Consider the following 13,925-nt stretch of genomic DNA (forward strand, 5'->3'; position numbering starts at 1 on the left):
CAAGTACTTGACTTGTGTACTTCGTCCACCACTGGTCCTCGGTAAGGATCAAAGTGCTTGATCTTTTCCAGGTTCAGGAGGCACAGAGGTCATCAGATGCTCGCCAGATCACTCTCAAACCCACACCTGCTGCTGACAGAGGAAGGTAATGATTCATATCCACCTAATTTTGCAATGCGGAAGTAATCCGTTTTCCGTGAATGTGTAAGACTTCTGCATCTTTTATTTTTCTAGTGGTGTTGAATATTGTCTCTCTCTTTTCCATCTGTTAACAGTGCCAGTACATCCGAGCCGCCCACTGCCAACATCAAGCCCACACCAGTGGCTGCTGCCCCCAGCAAGCCTTCACCAATTGCAGGGAGTAAGTCTACCCCTAGGGCAAGCATCCGCCCAATGATAACACCCGGACCTGTGACCACGCCCACAGCCACAGTCATGCCCACAACACAGGTGGAAACGCAGGAAGGTATGGGTGGAGTTCAGGCTTTGACATCTGATAGGATATCCGTATTAGTGCATGAGTTGTACATTGTAATTGTTTTGTTCCATCAGCTCTCCAGTCCACAGAGAGTCCAGTGGAACATGTGACTGTCTTCGGCAGCACCAGCGGCTCAGTGCGTTCCACCAGCCCTAACATTCAGACTACACAGCCAATCCTCGGCCTACAGCAGACACAAGCCACTGCCTTCGTCCAGCCCACTCAGCAGCAGACCAGTCCGGAGCCAGCAACGACCGTTATGGAGGCAGTACATAGCTCACAGATGGAGAGGCCATCCACTTCCACTGCTGTCTTTGGTTCAGGTACAAACAGTGAAAAGGTCGTAAACATTTGAAGCCATAGGATCTAAATGTACACTGTTTACTAGGGCTGCATGATTAACTGAATATCGCATTCAATTAATCCTGCAGCCCTAGTAAACTTGTCATGTGCATCTTTTCAGTAAAGACTGTTCTGTAATCAGTATTAAATCGCCATCTTTAATTGATGTGTCTTATTCCATAGAACAATTTTTTTAAACAAGTTGCTTTTTGCCCTAGGTCAGCGATTATTTTAACTAACCAAATAAATCTAAGTAGACCTATAAATAAAGGGAAATTTGGGAGAAAAATGGTAGAGGTTCGATAAATATGGACTGTTTTTTCCCCTAACTTTGATATGAGGTTTCTGACTAACATGTCATTCTTCTGCCAGTGTCAGCAACTGCAGGCTCATCTGTGCCCAAGCGAGCGCGAGAGGAAGAGCAGGAGAGCTCCACCGAGGTGACTGACACCACACAGGAAGACTCCACCCACCAACCCATCACGAAGAAGCTCCGTATCATAAGAAGAATTGGCCTGGAGGTGAGCAGTGTACATACATGAGCAACTGTCATCTTGTGGGAGTGGATCGTGTTATTAGTTGAGAAATTAGTTTGATTTATACTGGCAACTTATTTTGTGAAAGAGATTATAATTTACACTGATCGCACTGCATATATGCTTTTGCTTGAAGCCAGTGAAGGCATTCTGATACAAACAGACACCACATCTTTCTATTTAATTACCCAGTCTTTACAAGCTCTCAGTACATGTAAAATATAATTTTTTTTGTTGTAGATGCAGCACTTGTGTTGCTGAAAACACTCACTGAGGTTATAACCTTAGCAATTAAAAATCGACCCTTTTGATTCTACATCATCCTTCAATGCTCTTTTTCTAGGATGCTTCAGGCACTGAGGAGAGTAATGATGCTATGGGTGAAGCTCCAGGAGAGAGCCAGCAGCCTCCTGATGCCAGTGAGGTAACCGTTTAACCACAACCACTCATCCCAACATTGAACAGCCAGCGCACTGACCGTGTCTGTTCATCTCTCACAGGAAGCATTTCCCGTGTTAGGTGAGGGAGATGAAGAATCTTTGTCTCAGTCTGTCCCGATGGATCAGGTGAGTGAGTCCCAACCCTCCGAGTCTCAGATCAGCGGACAGGACTCCATCGAGGAGTACAAGCATGACGTCATCATCATAGAGACAGATAGCGGCACTGAGGAGGAAGAGGAGGAGCAAGGGGAGCCTGGAGAGGTCCGTGCGTGTGTTTCTCAGAGAAACAGAAACTGTGTCATTAGCAGCGCTTATTAACCTCCCTTTATTCTGCAGTATGAAGACGATGATGATGCAGAAGATGAAGATGAAGATGGTGATGGAGGGATGGCAGAAGCAGCAGACGAGAGTAATGAAGGCAGTGGGAGTGCGGATGCCAATGATGCCTACGAGGGGGATGAGGCAGAGGTGACCCCGACTTTTCTAACCCTGCGATGCACAAAGCTTCTGTTGTAATGAAAGCCAGTTGGCTGCTAAAAAAAACAAGCTGTTCCATTGTGCCACTCGGTCTCTGCAAACAGTTAGTGTGATCGCATCTTAACCTTTTAGGGTTTTTTATATACTGTATTTTCCGGACTATAAGTCGCACTTTTTTTCATAGCTTTACTGGTCCTGCAACTTATAGTCAGGTGCGACTTATTTATCAAAATTAATTTGACATGAACCAAGAGAAAACATTACTGTCTCCAGCCTCGAGAGGGCGCTGTATGCTGCTCAGTGCTCCTGTAGTCTACACTGAAGACATAGAGCGCCCTCTAGCGGCTGTAGACGGTAATGTTTTCTCTTGGTTCTAAATAAATTCGATTTATAGTCCAGTGTGACTTATGTTTTTTTCCTCATCATGACGTATTTTTGGACTGATGCGACTTATACTCAGGTGCGACTTATAGTCCGAAAAATACGGTATATATATTTTTATAGTAAGTTTCTGTGAAATGATTGTGACTACTTTTGGCTGGTTGTTGTGATGTGATTTTGTTGTGTTGGCAGGGTGATGGAGCAGCTGATCCAGGCATTGACAACGAAGAGAGTCAAGAGGCATCCGATTCAATCCAGAAGCAAGCGGACTCTCAGAGCAGTGGTACAAAAAAACACACACTACTGTTCCTGTTCCTATTTCATGCTGATGCTTTGATACACTGCTCATCGAAAGTCTGGCCCGCTTTTAAAAAAAAACATGTCTAGACTATGAAAGTGTGCAATATGGTGCCTTTAGGAGTAAGTGACAAATCTATGAATATTGAATCCGAGTAACTCTTAATGTGTGTTCCCAGGTGAAGCTAGTGTTAGCACCCTGGAGTCGTTCCCTGCTGAGCCAGTCCCCACCACCACCACCACCACATCCTGCCTGGGCCTACGGCTTCCCCAACCCCCCCGGAGACCACATCACACCCCACCGCCTCGCCTCAACATCCACCCCGTCCCTGAGCTCGGACCCCCCATCATGCAGGTATATAGCCCATGTCCCGTACTTTGAAAGAAGCTCAATCATAATAATTCTTATTTGTTTGCCCGAACACAGCATCAATTAAATACTTTTTATATCACAGAATTTTGATGACTCTACTATTCTTTTGGACAGAGACAGTCTGGACAGAGCAGACGGCCCTCGATGGGTCGTGCACCCCAGCTCACGCCTGGAATCGGAAGCATTGTGAGCGATCTAACCAATATAAACATCCTGTGTCTTGAGTGCTTCATAATTTCTGACCGAGTGTTTTGGTTCTTTCAGCAACATTTCTTTGACGATGATGACAGAATGGTTCCTAGCACTCCCACCCTTGTGGTGCCACACCGTACAGATGGCTTTGCAGAGGCCATTCAGTGAGTCACAGCAGGTTTTAACTCATTTATAGCATGGAGGATACATCATTAAACATCTTGATTAATGATGCATCCCTCCATCTCAGTTCCCCTCAGGTAGCCGGAGTTCCTCGCTTCCGTTTCGGCCCTCCTGAGGATATGATGCCCCAGGCCAGCTCCTCTCATTCTGACCTGAGCCATCTGGCCACACATGGAGGCGAGTACAAACACAACACTAATTCTAGTAAATATTATAATTACTGTGAACACGGAGTAATCCCTGGCATTCCTTCTTTCTTTCTTCAGGGTTGGGCATGTATGAAAGTCCTCTCTTCCTGCCTGCTCATGAAGAAGAGTCTGGAGGCAGGAGTGTCCCCACCACCCCTCTACAAGTGGCTGCTCCGGGTGAGCAGCTGGTGGAAGTCCTGTCAGATTTGTTTGGCTGATATGTTTCAGTCAAACCTAACTGCTCTCTTCCTTTCATTCGTCTTGACAGTGACCGTATTCACAGAGAGCCACCCCTCTGATGTGTCGGAGACGGCCTCTCAGTCGGTCCCCATGGTCAGCACGTCCACCGGCAGTCTGAGCGCACCAGGAGAAGCTGTCCCAGGGGACGATGGAGATGACGTTTTTGTGGGGGAGGCTGAGAGTGAAGGGTGAGTTTCATGCTTCACTTCGGAGTGGCTCAGTTTTTTCAGGGGAGCTTTAGTAATCGTGTTATCTGTGTGTAGGGCGAGTAGTGAGGCATGTCTCGAGGGCCAGTCGGAGCTGGAATCTGCACAGCCGACCGATGATGCAAGCATGCCCTCCACTAGTCAAGAGCCCACGTCCAGCTCCACAGGTACACACCTTTTCACAGACTTGCTGGTTTTTTTTTTTTTACTACTTCTGGATCTTTTAATTTCTCTATTATAATGTCAAATTCAATCTGATCTTATTGAGTCTACATTTAAATAAATGTTCTTATTTTGTTGGGTTATAAAGTTGTTGTGTGTTATAAAGAGGAGGTCTAATTTAAACGTTCTGACTTATTTACACTGTTAAAGAGTTGGATTATTATTATAAACATGGCCAAAATTTCTAAACTTGAGTTGGACGTATGACAGTATTTCTGTGCCGAATACCCTACATCAGTGTTTGTATGAGTTTTTGAAGGTTGATAGTATACTGTAAGAGTATGGGGGGTGATCATTTTTCCAACTCGGTGAATCACCAACTTCTTTTCCATTCTTTTTCTTTCTACCCGTAAGTATTTGACGGTGTTTATCACCACATTTCTCTTCCTCTCTTAGATCCCAGCACCAGTAGTGGTCAGGCCAAACCTGCGAGCCGGCTCCTTCCTCAGCACCAGCTGCCGCGCAGGAACCAGATCATCAGGAGAGGTCAAGAGCCCTTGCTTTTACATCCATCCTCTTACTCATTCATGACCTCTCAGTATATCATCAGTCACATTTCTCACAAAAAGCAACACAGACTGGTTTTTAAAACTTTTCTCTCTCTTTTATTTTTTATTTTTTATGAAGCAAAGGTTACGTGAAATGCATACAGAAGCTTTTCATTTGTCAGTTTTGTGCTTAATTTGCATAATTTGCTATAGTTTGTTCTATGAAAACAGATGTTTTAATAACTTTGGATGTCTACAAAGATCTTCAGTGTAATTAGATTTGGTTTGTCTGGGTCTGTATCTCAATTCTTTTTTTTTTGTCTTGCAGGCGGTGGTTTTCCTCGTGGAAGTCGGGGTCGAGGACTCAACAGAGGCACCCCCTTCTAAATCCACTCGCCCTTCCCAGCGTCTGCCCAGCAGAAACACGGATTCAGCCTACTGCAGTTTTACTTTAATGTTTTCTTTCAGTGTGTTTTAAAAACATTGGTTAGACTTATTTTATATTTTGTGAGTAATCATACTGACGCATTGTTCAATGGTTTTTGCTAATAAATTGAGAATCTCTCTCACCATGTAGTTTTTAGTGCTGTTTGTTTAATGCTGGTGTTTCAGGCGCAGTTCAGCCACTTGCTGATGTAATTCTGCTGGGAGGAATGGCTGACAGGGGCTGTCAAAGAGGGCAGATCACCGCTAACCTTGACGTTTAGGACTTTAGCTGTAAATCACAGAGATGGTGTTATTAAATGCATCACTTTAAATGTACTGCTTCAAAGAAACCAAGATGAGACTCAATCAGTAACACATTTCACACTCAAATCCTCTCACAAATGGTCTTCTCATATAATTTCACTGGAAAGACTTGTGTTGCAAGACTAAATGTTGTCACTTACACCAAGAGAGAACAAAGTAATCGAAACCATCAGTCTTCCGGGGGTTAAGCATGGGACAAGGCTGATGTCACGGGGTCGGGAAGCCCTTCATTATGAGCTTGATGTTGATCTCCCCTGACAACTGCATCTCTGTCAGATTAGAACAACATCATAAAATAAAGAATCGTATGTTTTACTGCTGCAGCGTTGACGTTAACTAAAATGACTTCTACTAAAATCTTTACATTACTTGAAATAAAATATAAATATTAGATGAAAATGTTGCTTTGGTAATTAAATGGAATAAAATGCAAATGACTAAAATTGCAATAAAAGTAAGTTGAAGCTAAATAAATATATATATATATAAAAATATTAAATGTGAACTGAAAATAAAAGCAAATTTAAATGAATAAATGCCATTATCACAAATAATACTAAACCGTTTTGTTGCTAAAATTACATTTTATATATTATTTTCAGTGCATCGAAGGCCATTATAACAAAAATCATTTAGATTACCAGATTTAGATTACTTGTTTTGGAATTTTGTCTGAATTTTTGGATCTCTTTCCACGGCAATCTGGCCCACTTCCATAAGGAAAAGATAATTTCTGAACTGTGCCTCCTAATTAGAAAACATAAATTAGATTACTTTTCTCACTTGGGTCATTTCTAATTATTCTAACCAGACACGGAGTTAGTTAATACCTTTCTTGAAGAAGTACACAGACTCCAGCTTCTTTCTGGTAGCTGGCACTGGAAGAGCAGCAGTGATCTCACCGGTGAGCCCACTAAAGTCCTGCAGCGTGTGAAGGCCGTGTCGATGGAAGACGGGATGCCCAGTTCTTCAGTGATTCCACCAGCAGGACCGGCTCTTCTAGTCTTGGGGTTCAGCTGCCAAAAGAAGTGACCTGAGATGGATAGCACTTTTCTTAATTAGTGTAATCATAAAAAATTGCACTACACACAACAGTACATACATAAAGAAGTTGTACCTCTGAAAACTATGATGGAGTTGTTGAAGAAAGTTGCCATTCCATCAATGACAAGCCCACTGCAGAGATCAGGGTTTGAGTTTGCATCTTTAAAAAAACAGAAATGAATGGTTCAAATATATTCAGATTTAATTTACACTTTTGCTCAAAAGTTTTAAAATTTCAAGATTTGTAATGTTTTGGAAAGTAGTCACCTGTGCTCACCAAGGTTGCATTTATTTGTTTAAAAAACAGTAAAATATTACAATTTAAAAGAACCTTGCTTTTAAATGCAGTGTTAAACTGTAATGTATTCCTCTGATCAAAGCTGAATTTTCAGTATCATTCCTCCAGTCTTCTGTCACATGATCTAATATCTAATATATTGGTTTGCTGTTTAAGAAAAACATTTTTTTATTATTAGTATTAGTATTATTATTTATGTTGAAAACTCTTTTTGCTGCTCAATCAACATCATGGTTTCCACAAAGCTCTCAAGAAGTGATAATTGTTTTATTGGTAGTAATGAGACTGATAATAATAAGAACCATTTTTAATAATTAAGCACCAAATCAGCATATTAAAATGATTTGTGAAGCATCACATGACACTGATGACTGGAGTAAAGACTCTTGAAGATGAGGCTTTGCCATCACGGGAAGAATATTGTATTAATATTTCACAGTATTGCTGTTTTTCCTGTATTTTTCCCCAAACAAATTCCAAACCTTTGAGCAGTGGTGTATTTTAATGAATCGATTGAACAGATGTATATAACATGAAAGACTGGCACAGTATTTTCAATTGTGTTTTATGTGGTTAAATATGTTTGAATTACAGAATACAACTCGTTTCAAATATTTTCCATTCATAGGTGGTAATTACAAGGATGTGATACCTGGAGCTGCGGCTGCTGGCCTGGGCAATGTCTGCAAGAGTGCTGGGTTTACCTGCAGCAGAGGCAGGTCCACTGATGGACGCCTGCACTGGGATGGGTAGGGGGTTCCCAGAGGAAGGTCCCGCTGCCTGTAGTGGTCCAGCTGCAGGATCCGGACCAGATTCCGGCAGTAGGAACCCAGAAGGATTGGAACCGATGCCTGCAAGGGCATGTATGTAGTTTGGTTAATATTTTGATCACCAGCTCACATGGAAATGTCTGTAGATTTGAATTAGTTGCATCGTTCCTAGAATAAGTCAAACCAATTTTAGTTTTAATAGGTTAATTACTTTTTAAGCAAACTCATAAAGCTGTTACCGGGTATGTCAGAGGGTGTCCGAGGAGCGAAGAGGCTGATGTCCTGGGACAGAGGGCCACCCGCAGGAAGTGATGCAGCATCAGATGGTGCCATAAAGTTATTCAGTCTGGTGTCTAAAAACAAAATTAATAAATAAAAATCCATATACACCATCATTCAAAAGTGTGGAATCAGTAAGACTTATCTATTAATTTATCGAAAGAAATGTATAGTTTTATTCAGCAAGGAAGCATTAAATTGTTCGGAAGTGACAGTAAAGACATATAATGTTGACAAATATTCCTATTTCAAATAAAACCTGTTCTTAAGAACTCAAGAATTTAGAAAAATACAGTTTCTACAAACATATCAAAGAGCACCAGTTTTCAAAATTGATAAAAATAATAAATTACAGTAAAAAAAAAATTCATACAGAAAACAGTAATTTGAAAAAAGTAATAGTATTTCACAATATTACTATTTAACTGTTTATATAATGAAGACATAAAACTTACCATCTCTCATGAGATCTGGGCTTTGCTGTGCTGCGAGACATGCTGCCACACACTCCTCAGTATAATCTGAAAAATGAATAAAAATACACTTTTTGATTCTCTAATCAAAAGTGAGAGCTACAGGGGTTCCAGTCAGACTGGATCACCAGCGGATGTCTGACTTAATTACACAATACATATATGCTTCGTTTTATTTTCTGCTCCAACCTTTGTGCCAGTGATCCCCTTCAGTAGTCTGTAAAATACAGTTTGTCTTTAATATCACATGTAGCTGTCAGAAGGCTTCTCAGCTGCTCAGAGGGGCTTCAGATCAGATTTCTTAGTTTTAGTTTTGGGAGGGACAGTTTGGTCTTTATTTCTAACATGTTGCAGCTTGAGTGAATGATCTCGAAAATACATTTTGGTTCAAAAATAGCAAAAACTACGACTTTATTCAGCATTGTCTTCTCTTCCGTGTCTGTTGTGAGAGAGATTTCAAAACAAAGGGGATTTCTGAACCAGTTTTTGAACCAGTTCACCAAATCGAACTGAATCGTTTGAAACGGTTCGCGTCTCCAATAAGCATTAATCCACAAATGACTTAAGCTGTTAACTTTTTAATGTGGCTGACACTCCCTCTGAGTTCAAACAAACCAATATCCCGGAGTAATTCATTTACTCTAACAGACCTAACTGCTGTGAAAAGAGAACTGAAGATGAACTACGAGCCGAGCCAGATAATAACTATCAGTCACTACTTACAGTAATACTTACAGTCTCTATAAAAAAGTTTGGACCCCTCATGATGAAAAAAAAACTTGATCTTAAGGCTTTTGTTTACATAAAATAATATAATTATATTAAATAAATGTATTTAAATAATTATATATATATATATATATATATATATATATATATATATATATATATATATATATATATATATATATATATATATATATATATATATATATATATATATATATATATATATATGTATATGTGTGTGTGTGTGTGTGTGTGTACTGTATATATATATATATATATATATATATATATATATATATATATATATATATATATATGTATATGTGTGTGTGTGTGTGTGTGTATATATATATATATATATATATATGTATGTGTGTGTGTGTGTGTGTGTGTATATATATACTATATTTAATAATATATATATTATAATTATATTTCATTATATAAAAATTTTTAAAAATATAATTTTTATAGTAAATAATTTAAAAGAAAAAAGAAATGAATTGGGCCAGGTGAAGTACGGTAAAAGCATTAATAATTATCCGGCATTCTAAAATAAAGCATATATCTGAATCACAATGTAAATTCATAATGTTGATTATTTATTATTCAAATTTCAAAAACTGGTAGACTGTGAGATGGTAGGGTCTTACCAGTAGTGCAGGCATCCTCAAAATCCTTGCAGCACTCTCCATGGACAAAACAGTTATAATCACAGTTACAGACCTGCCCGTGGGCAAATTGCTCGCCACATCTGCCCACACAACTGCCTGCACACAACAACACAGGCTGAGTCCATCAGACCTCACCAGGACCAAGATGGACAGATCCAGAAATGATCCGACTCACCTCGAGCAGCACAGAGTTGTAAGAGAACACAGGCCATCGCCAGGAGAAATGAAACCAGAGCAGATCCAGTCATGATAACCCTCAACAGAGCAGATCACACTGATTCAAAAACACCTGTTTGTCTAAAAAAGACATGATATGATCACAAAACACTGAAGTTTCTTTATTTCAAAAAGAAGCCATTCATCATCAAAGCCATCTGCATGCAGAGAAGGACTTACCAGGGGAAGCGTCTTTCTGAGCTCACCTTGTTCTGTCCTTGCTTTGACTCTTTTATACTGTATGGCAGCTGGATTTCTCTTGTTGGCCAGAAACTTTAATTAAACACCACAGCCAAATTAAAGCATGATGATGTAAAGGCTAACCTCCCACACACACACACACTGTCAGAATGTGTCCACAATGCTGACAGAAGAGTCATTGACCTCTTTAAAATATCCTTGGATTTCAATGTTCCACAAATGGGATGAATTTATTATTATTTTTTAAATATTATTATGGCTATTAAAACTTCAGTGTCCAGTGCTTCTGATACTGGGTTTCAGTGCATGAAAGCTCATAATGCGGTCAGCTTATGGGTCAAAATGAAGCTCTTTTATCAAATTCAGAGAAACCAAGACATGTCACTGCAGAGGTCCTGCACTATTCCCAGACTTTATTTAGTTGACACAGATGGTGTTTGACTTTTCTAATGTGGTCACGAAAACTAAACTACGTATTATTGACAAAAGGCCCCACAGATTTTTTGTTTCAAATCTGAGTCACTTGATTATGGACCAAGAGTTGGTTTCATGTAGGAGGTCATGGTCATTTGAGTGTTTTGTGATTGTTTGGGTGGTTGGTAAGTATGCATGTGTCTCAAAAGCTGCCAAAGCTGATTCATAAGCTGATCTGAGAAGGACGTTGGAATAATGATCTCCTAATACCCAAAATCAAACCAAATCCAAAAATGCAGTCATTAAAAAAATCTATATGTAATAAATGTTTTGGCTTTTCTCTCAGTTCCTGTCGCAATAAATTGATCACACGCTGTGAAGAAAGTGAGAGAGAAAACATCCTCTTTATGGGAAGTGGTTTTTGTTCTGAAGTAATGTCTTTCAAATGTTAAAGCAGTGTACCACACCCCCAAACACACTTCAGTCATTATTTCTGTCTTCTGGTTTGGAAATGCGCTTCAAAACTCAATGTTGCCTCAGGGACCATTGAGACGCATTAGTCCACGTGTCCACAACAATCAAAGTCAATAGATTTTCTGTTCAGACGCTGTTGTTGTTAATAGTCTGAAGAAAGTTATAGAAAATTAAAAAAGCAAAACCCTGGAGACAGATCATGTTCTCAAAGTGTTTGAGAGACTTTGAGGACCACTTTTGGGCCACTTCATTCAGTGTCTTGCTTCATTATATCGCTGTTGTTCTAGTGCTGTTCCAGCTCAGAGGTGTTGTTGACACTGGTACTTTGAGGTTTGCATCATGCTTTTGATTGCTCAAGCACTGCTTTATAGTCTGAAGAACTTGTAAACCTTTTATATGTAACCTGCACATAAAAATTCTGTTGATTTCAAATGTGTTTAAAAGAAGTCCATTATAGCACCAAAGATGCATTTGCTTAAATAAAATATAAAAACAAACAACAAACAAACATTAATATTGTGTATATTAGTGTTATGTTTGAGTCCACCAAAGTCGAGTCCAAAATGGACAAAGGTGGACTCAAGTCTGAGTCCCAAGTCTGCTAAAAGTTGCACTCAAGACTGGACTTGTGTATGTTAAAACATTTTAAAATAACAATTTTCTACAGTAATATATTTCAAATTGTAATTTATACTTGTAGTCAAAGCTGGATTTTCAGTCCAGGATTACTCCAGGATTACTCCTGTCTTCAGTGTCAAGTCAAGTCAGTTCACCTTTTTTATATAGTGCTTTTAACAATACAGATTGGGTCAAAAATTAAATCGAAAAATAGTGCAAATATGCAACAATGCAAAATGACAATTAAACACTCAATTTTCAGTTAAAGGCGGTTCATCATTGAATTCAGTGATGTCATCATCAAGCTCTATTCAATTTAAATAGTATCTGTATAATCAAGTCGACGATATTGCTGGATATTAAATGTCCCCAACTAAGCAAGCCAGAGGCGACAGCATCAAGGAACCAAAACTCAATTAGTGACAGAATGGAGAAAAAACCTTGGGAGAAACCAGGCTCAGTTGGGGGGCTAGTTCTCCTCTGACCAAACGAAACCAGCAGCTCAATTCCAGGCTGCAGCAAAATCAGATTGTGCAGAAGAATCATCTGTTTCCTGTGGTCTTGTCCCAGTGGCCGTTTAGGAGACAAGGTCTTCACTGGGGATCTCTGTATGGGGCTCACCTAGTTGTCCTGGTCTCCGCTGTTTTTCAGGGCTGTAGAGATCCTTTCTAGGTGCTGATCCACTATCTGGGCTGATCCACTTTTGTCTAATTGTTAATACAGAAATTAGCAGTAAGAAATTACTAGTCATCCAGTTTTTTATATCGACTATGCATTCTGATAATTTATTTAATTGATATGTTTCACGGGGCCATGAAGAAATATACAGCTGAGTGTAAACAGCATAACAGTGAAAGCTAACAACATGTTGCCTGATGATATCTCCCAGGGGTAACATGTAAAGCTTGAAAAGTAACGGCCTTAGTACTGAGCCTTGAGGTACTTCATACTGCACTTGTGATCAATATTATATCTCTTCATTCACTGCTATGAATTAATGGCAGTCAGTTAAGTATGATTTGAACCATGCTAATGCACTTCCACTAACGCCAACAAAGTGTTGTAGTCTATACAAAAGAATGTTGTGGTCAATAGTGTTGAATGCTGCACTAAGATCCATTATAAGAGCAGGTCATTTGTAACTCTAAGGAGAGGAGTCTCAGTACTATGATACTGTCTAAATCCTGACCGGAAATCCTCACAGAGAGCATTTTCTCTAAGAAGGAATAGAATTGTGGGGATATTACCTTTTCTAGTATTTTGAAGAGAAAGGGGAGTTTCGAGGTTGGTCTGTAATTAACTAGTTCTTTGGGGTCGTTTTTTTTAAGATGCTTAATAACAGCCAGTTTGAAGGTTTTGGGGACATATCCCAATGAAAATTGTGATTTAATAATAGTCAGAAGAGGGTCTAGTACTTCTGGAAGCACCTCTTTTTACCACTAGGGCAGTGGGGAGGCCTGGGCCTGACTGTTGGTGTTGAGGGGATTCGGGCCATTTCATGGATCGATGCTCGTTAATGGAGGTGGGGAAGTTGGTCCGGATCCTGGATGACCCACAGGCCGCCCCGATCAAGCCGGATACCTGTGAGTATTAAGGGGGGGGTACTTATCTGGCTTTGGTGGATTCAGGTTGCAACCAGACCTCCATCCATCAAAGCCTGATACAATCTGGGGCATTGGAAATGGGCAGCATGGTTAAGGTGAGGTGTGTACACGGGGATATAGTGGAATACCCTGAAGGCTACTCAACACAATATCCTGAAGCAGTGTATTCGAAATTGTACTTGACAAAAGGATATTGGCAGATCCCCTTATCTCCCATGTCCAAAGAAAAAACAGCCTTCACCATGCCGTTTGGTTTACACCAATTTGTGACACTTCATTTTGGGCTGTTCGGGTCACATTTTAGTGCCTCATGGATAGAGTTCTCCGGCCTCATGCTG

At 40.0% G+C, this 13,925-nt stretch overlaps 1 protein-coding gene and 1 pseudogene across 2 annotated transcripts in view; one reads left to right on the forward strand and one right to left on the reverse strand.

Moving 5' to 3' along the window:
* The window catches only part of LOC113115881 (nucleoprotein TPR-like), a 33,813-nt gene extending 28,198 nt beyond the window's left edge, over nt 1–5,615 (forward strand). The window contains exons 35-51 of one of the 2 annotated variants that reach the window (XM_026283587.1): nt 72–145; nt 276–466; nt 553–801; nt 1,193–1,350; nt 1,700–1,780; nt 1,857–2,057; nt 2,133–2,264; nt 2,847–2,937; nt 3,131–3,306; nt 3,439–3,510; nt 3,589–3,680; nt 3,767–3,876; nt 3,966–4,064; nt 4,156–4,315; nt 4,391–4,500; nt 4,952–5,041; nt 5,372–5,615. In XM_026283587.1, coding sequence (XP_026139372.1) covers nt 72–145; nt 276–466; nt 553–801; nt 1,193–1,350; nt 1,700–1,780; nt 1,857–2,057; nt 2,133–2,264; nt 2,847–2,937; nt 3,131–3,306; nt 3,439–3,510; nt 3,589–3,680; nt 3,767–3,876; nt 3,966–4,064; nt 4,156–4,315; nt 4,391–4,500; nt 4,952–5,041; nt 5,372–5,430 — 2,145 coding nt within the window. In that variant the 3' untranslated portion in view covers nt 5,431–5,615. The remainder of the gene's footprint in view (nt 1–71; nt 146–275; nt 467–552; nt 802–1,192; nt 1,351–1,699; nt 1,781–1,856; nt 2,058–2,132; nt 2,265–2,846; nt 2,938–3,130; nt 3,307–3,438; nt 3,511–3,588; nt 3,681–3,766; nt 3,877–3,965; nt 4,065–4,155; nt 4,316–4,390; nt 4,501–4,951; nt 5,042–5,371) is intronic. The other variant, XM_026283597.1, reaches the window with a different exon arrangement.
* A 7-nt stretch (nt 5,616–5,622) lies between these two features.
* Nucleotides 5,623–8,238, reverse strand: LOC113040455 (proteoglycan 4-like; annotated as a pseudogene).
* Between the last annotated feature and the right edge of the window lie 5,687 nt (nt 8,239–13,925).

This window comes from Carassius auratus, chromosome 2 (genome assembly GCF_003368295.1).
Source record: "Carassius auratus strain Wakin chromosome 2, ASM336829v1, whole genome shotgun sequence".
In the NCBI taxonomy this organism is placed as follows: Eukaryota; Metazoa; Chordata; class Actinopteri; order Cypriniformes; family Cyprinidae; genus Carassius; species Carassius auratus.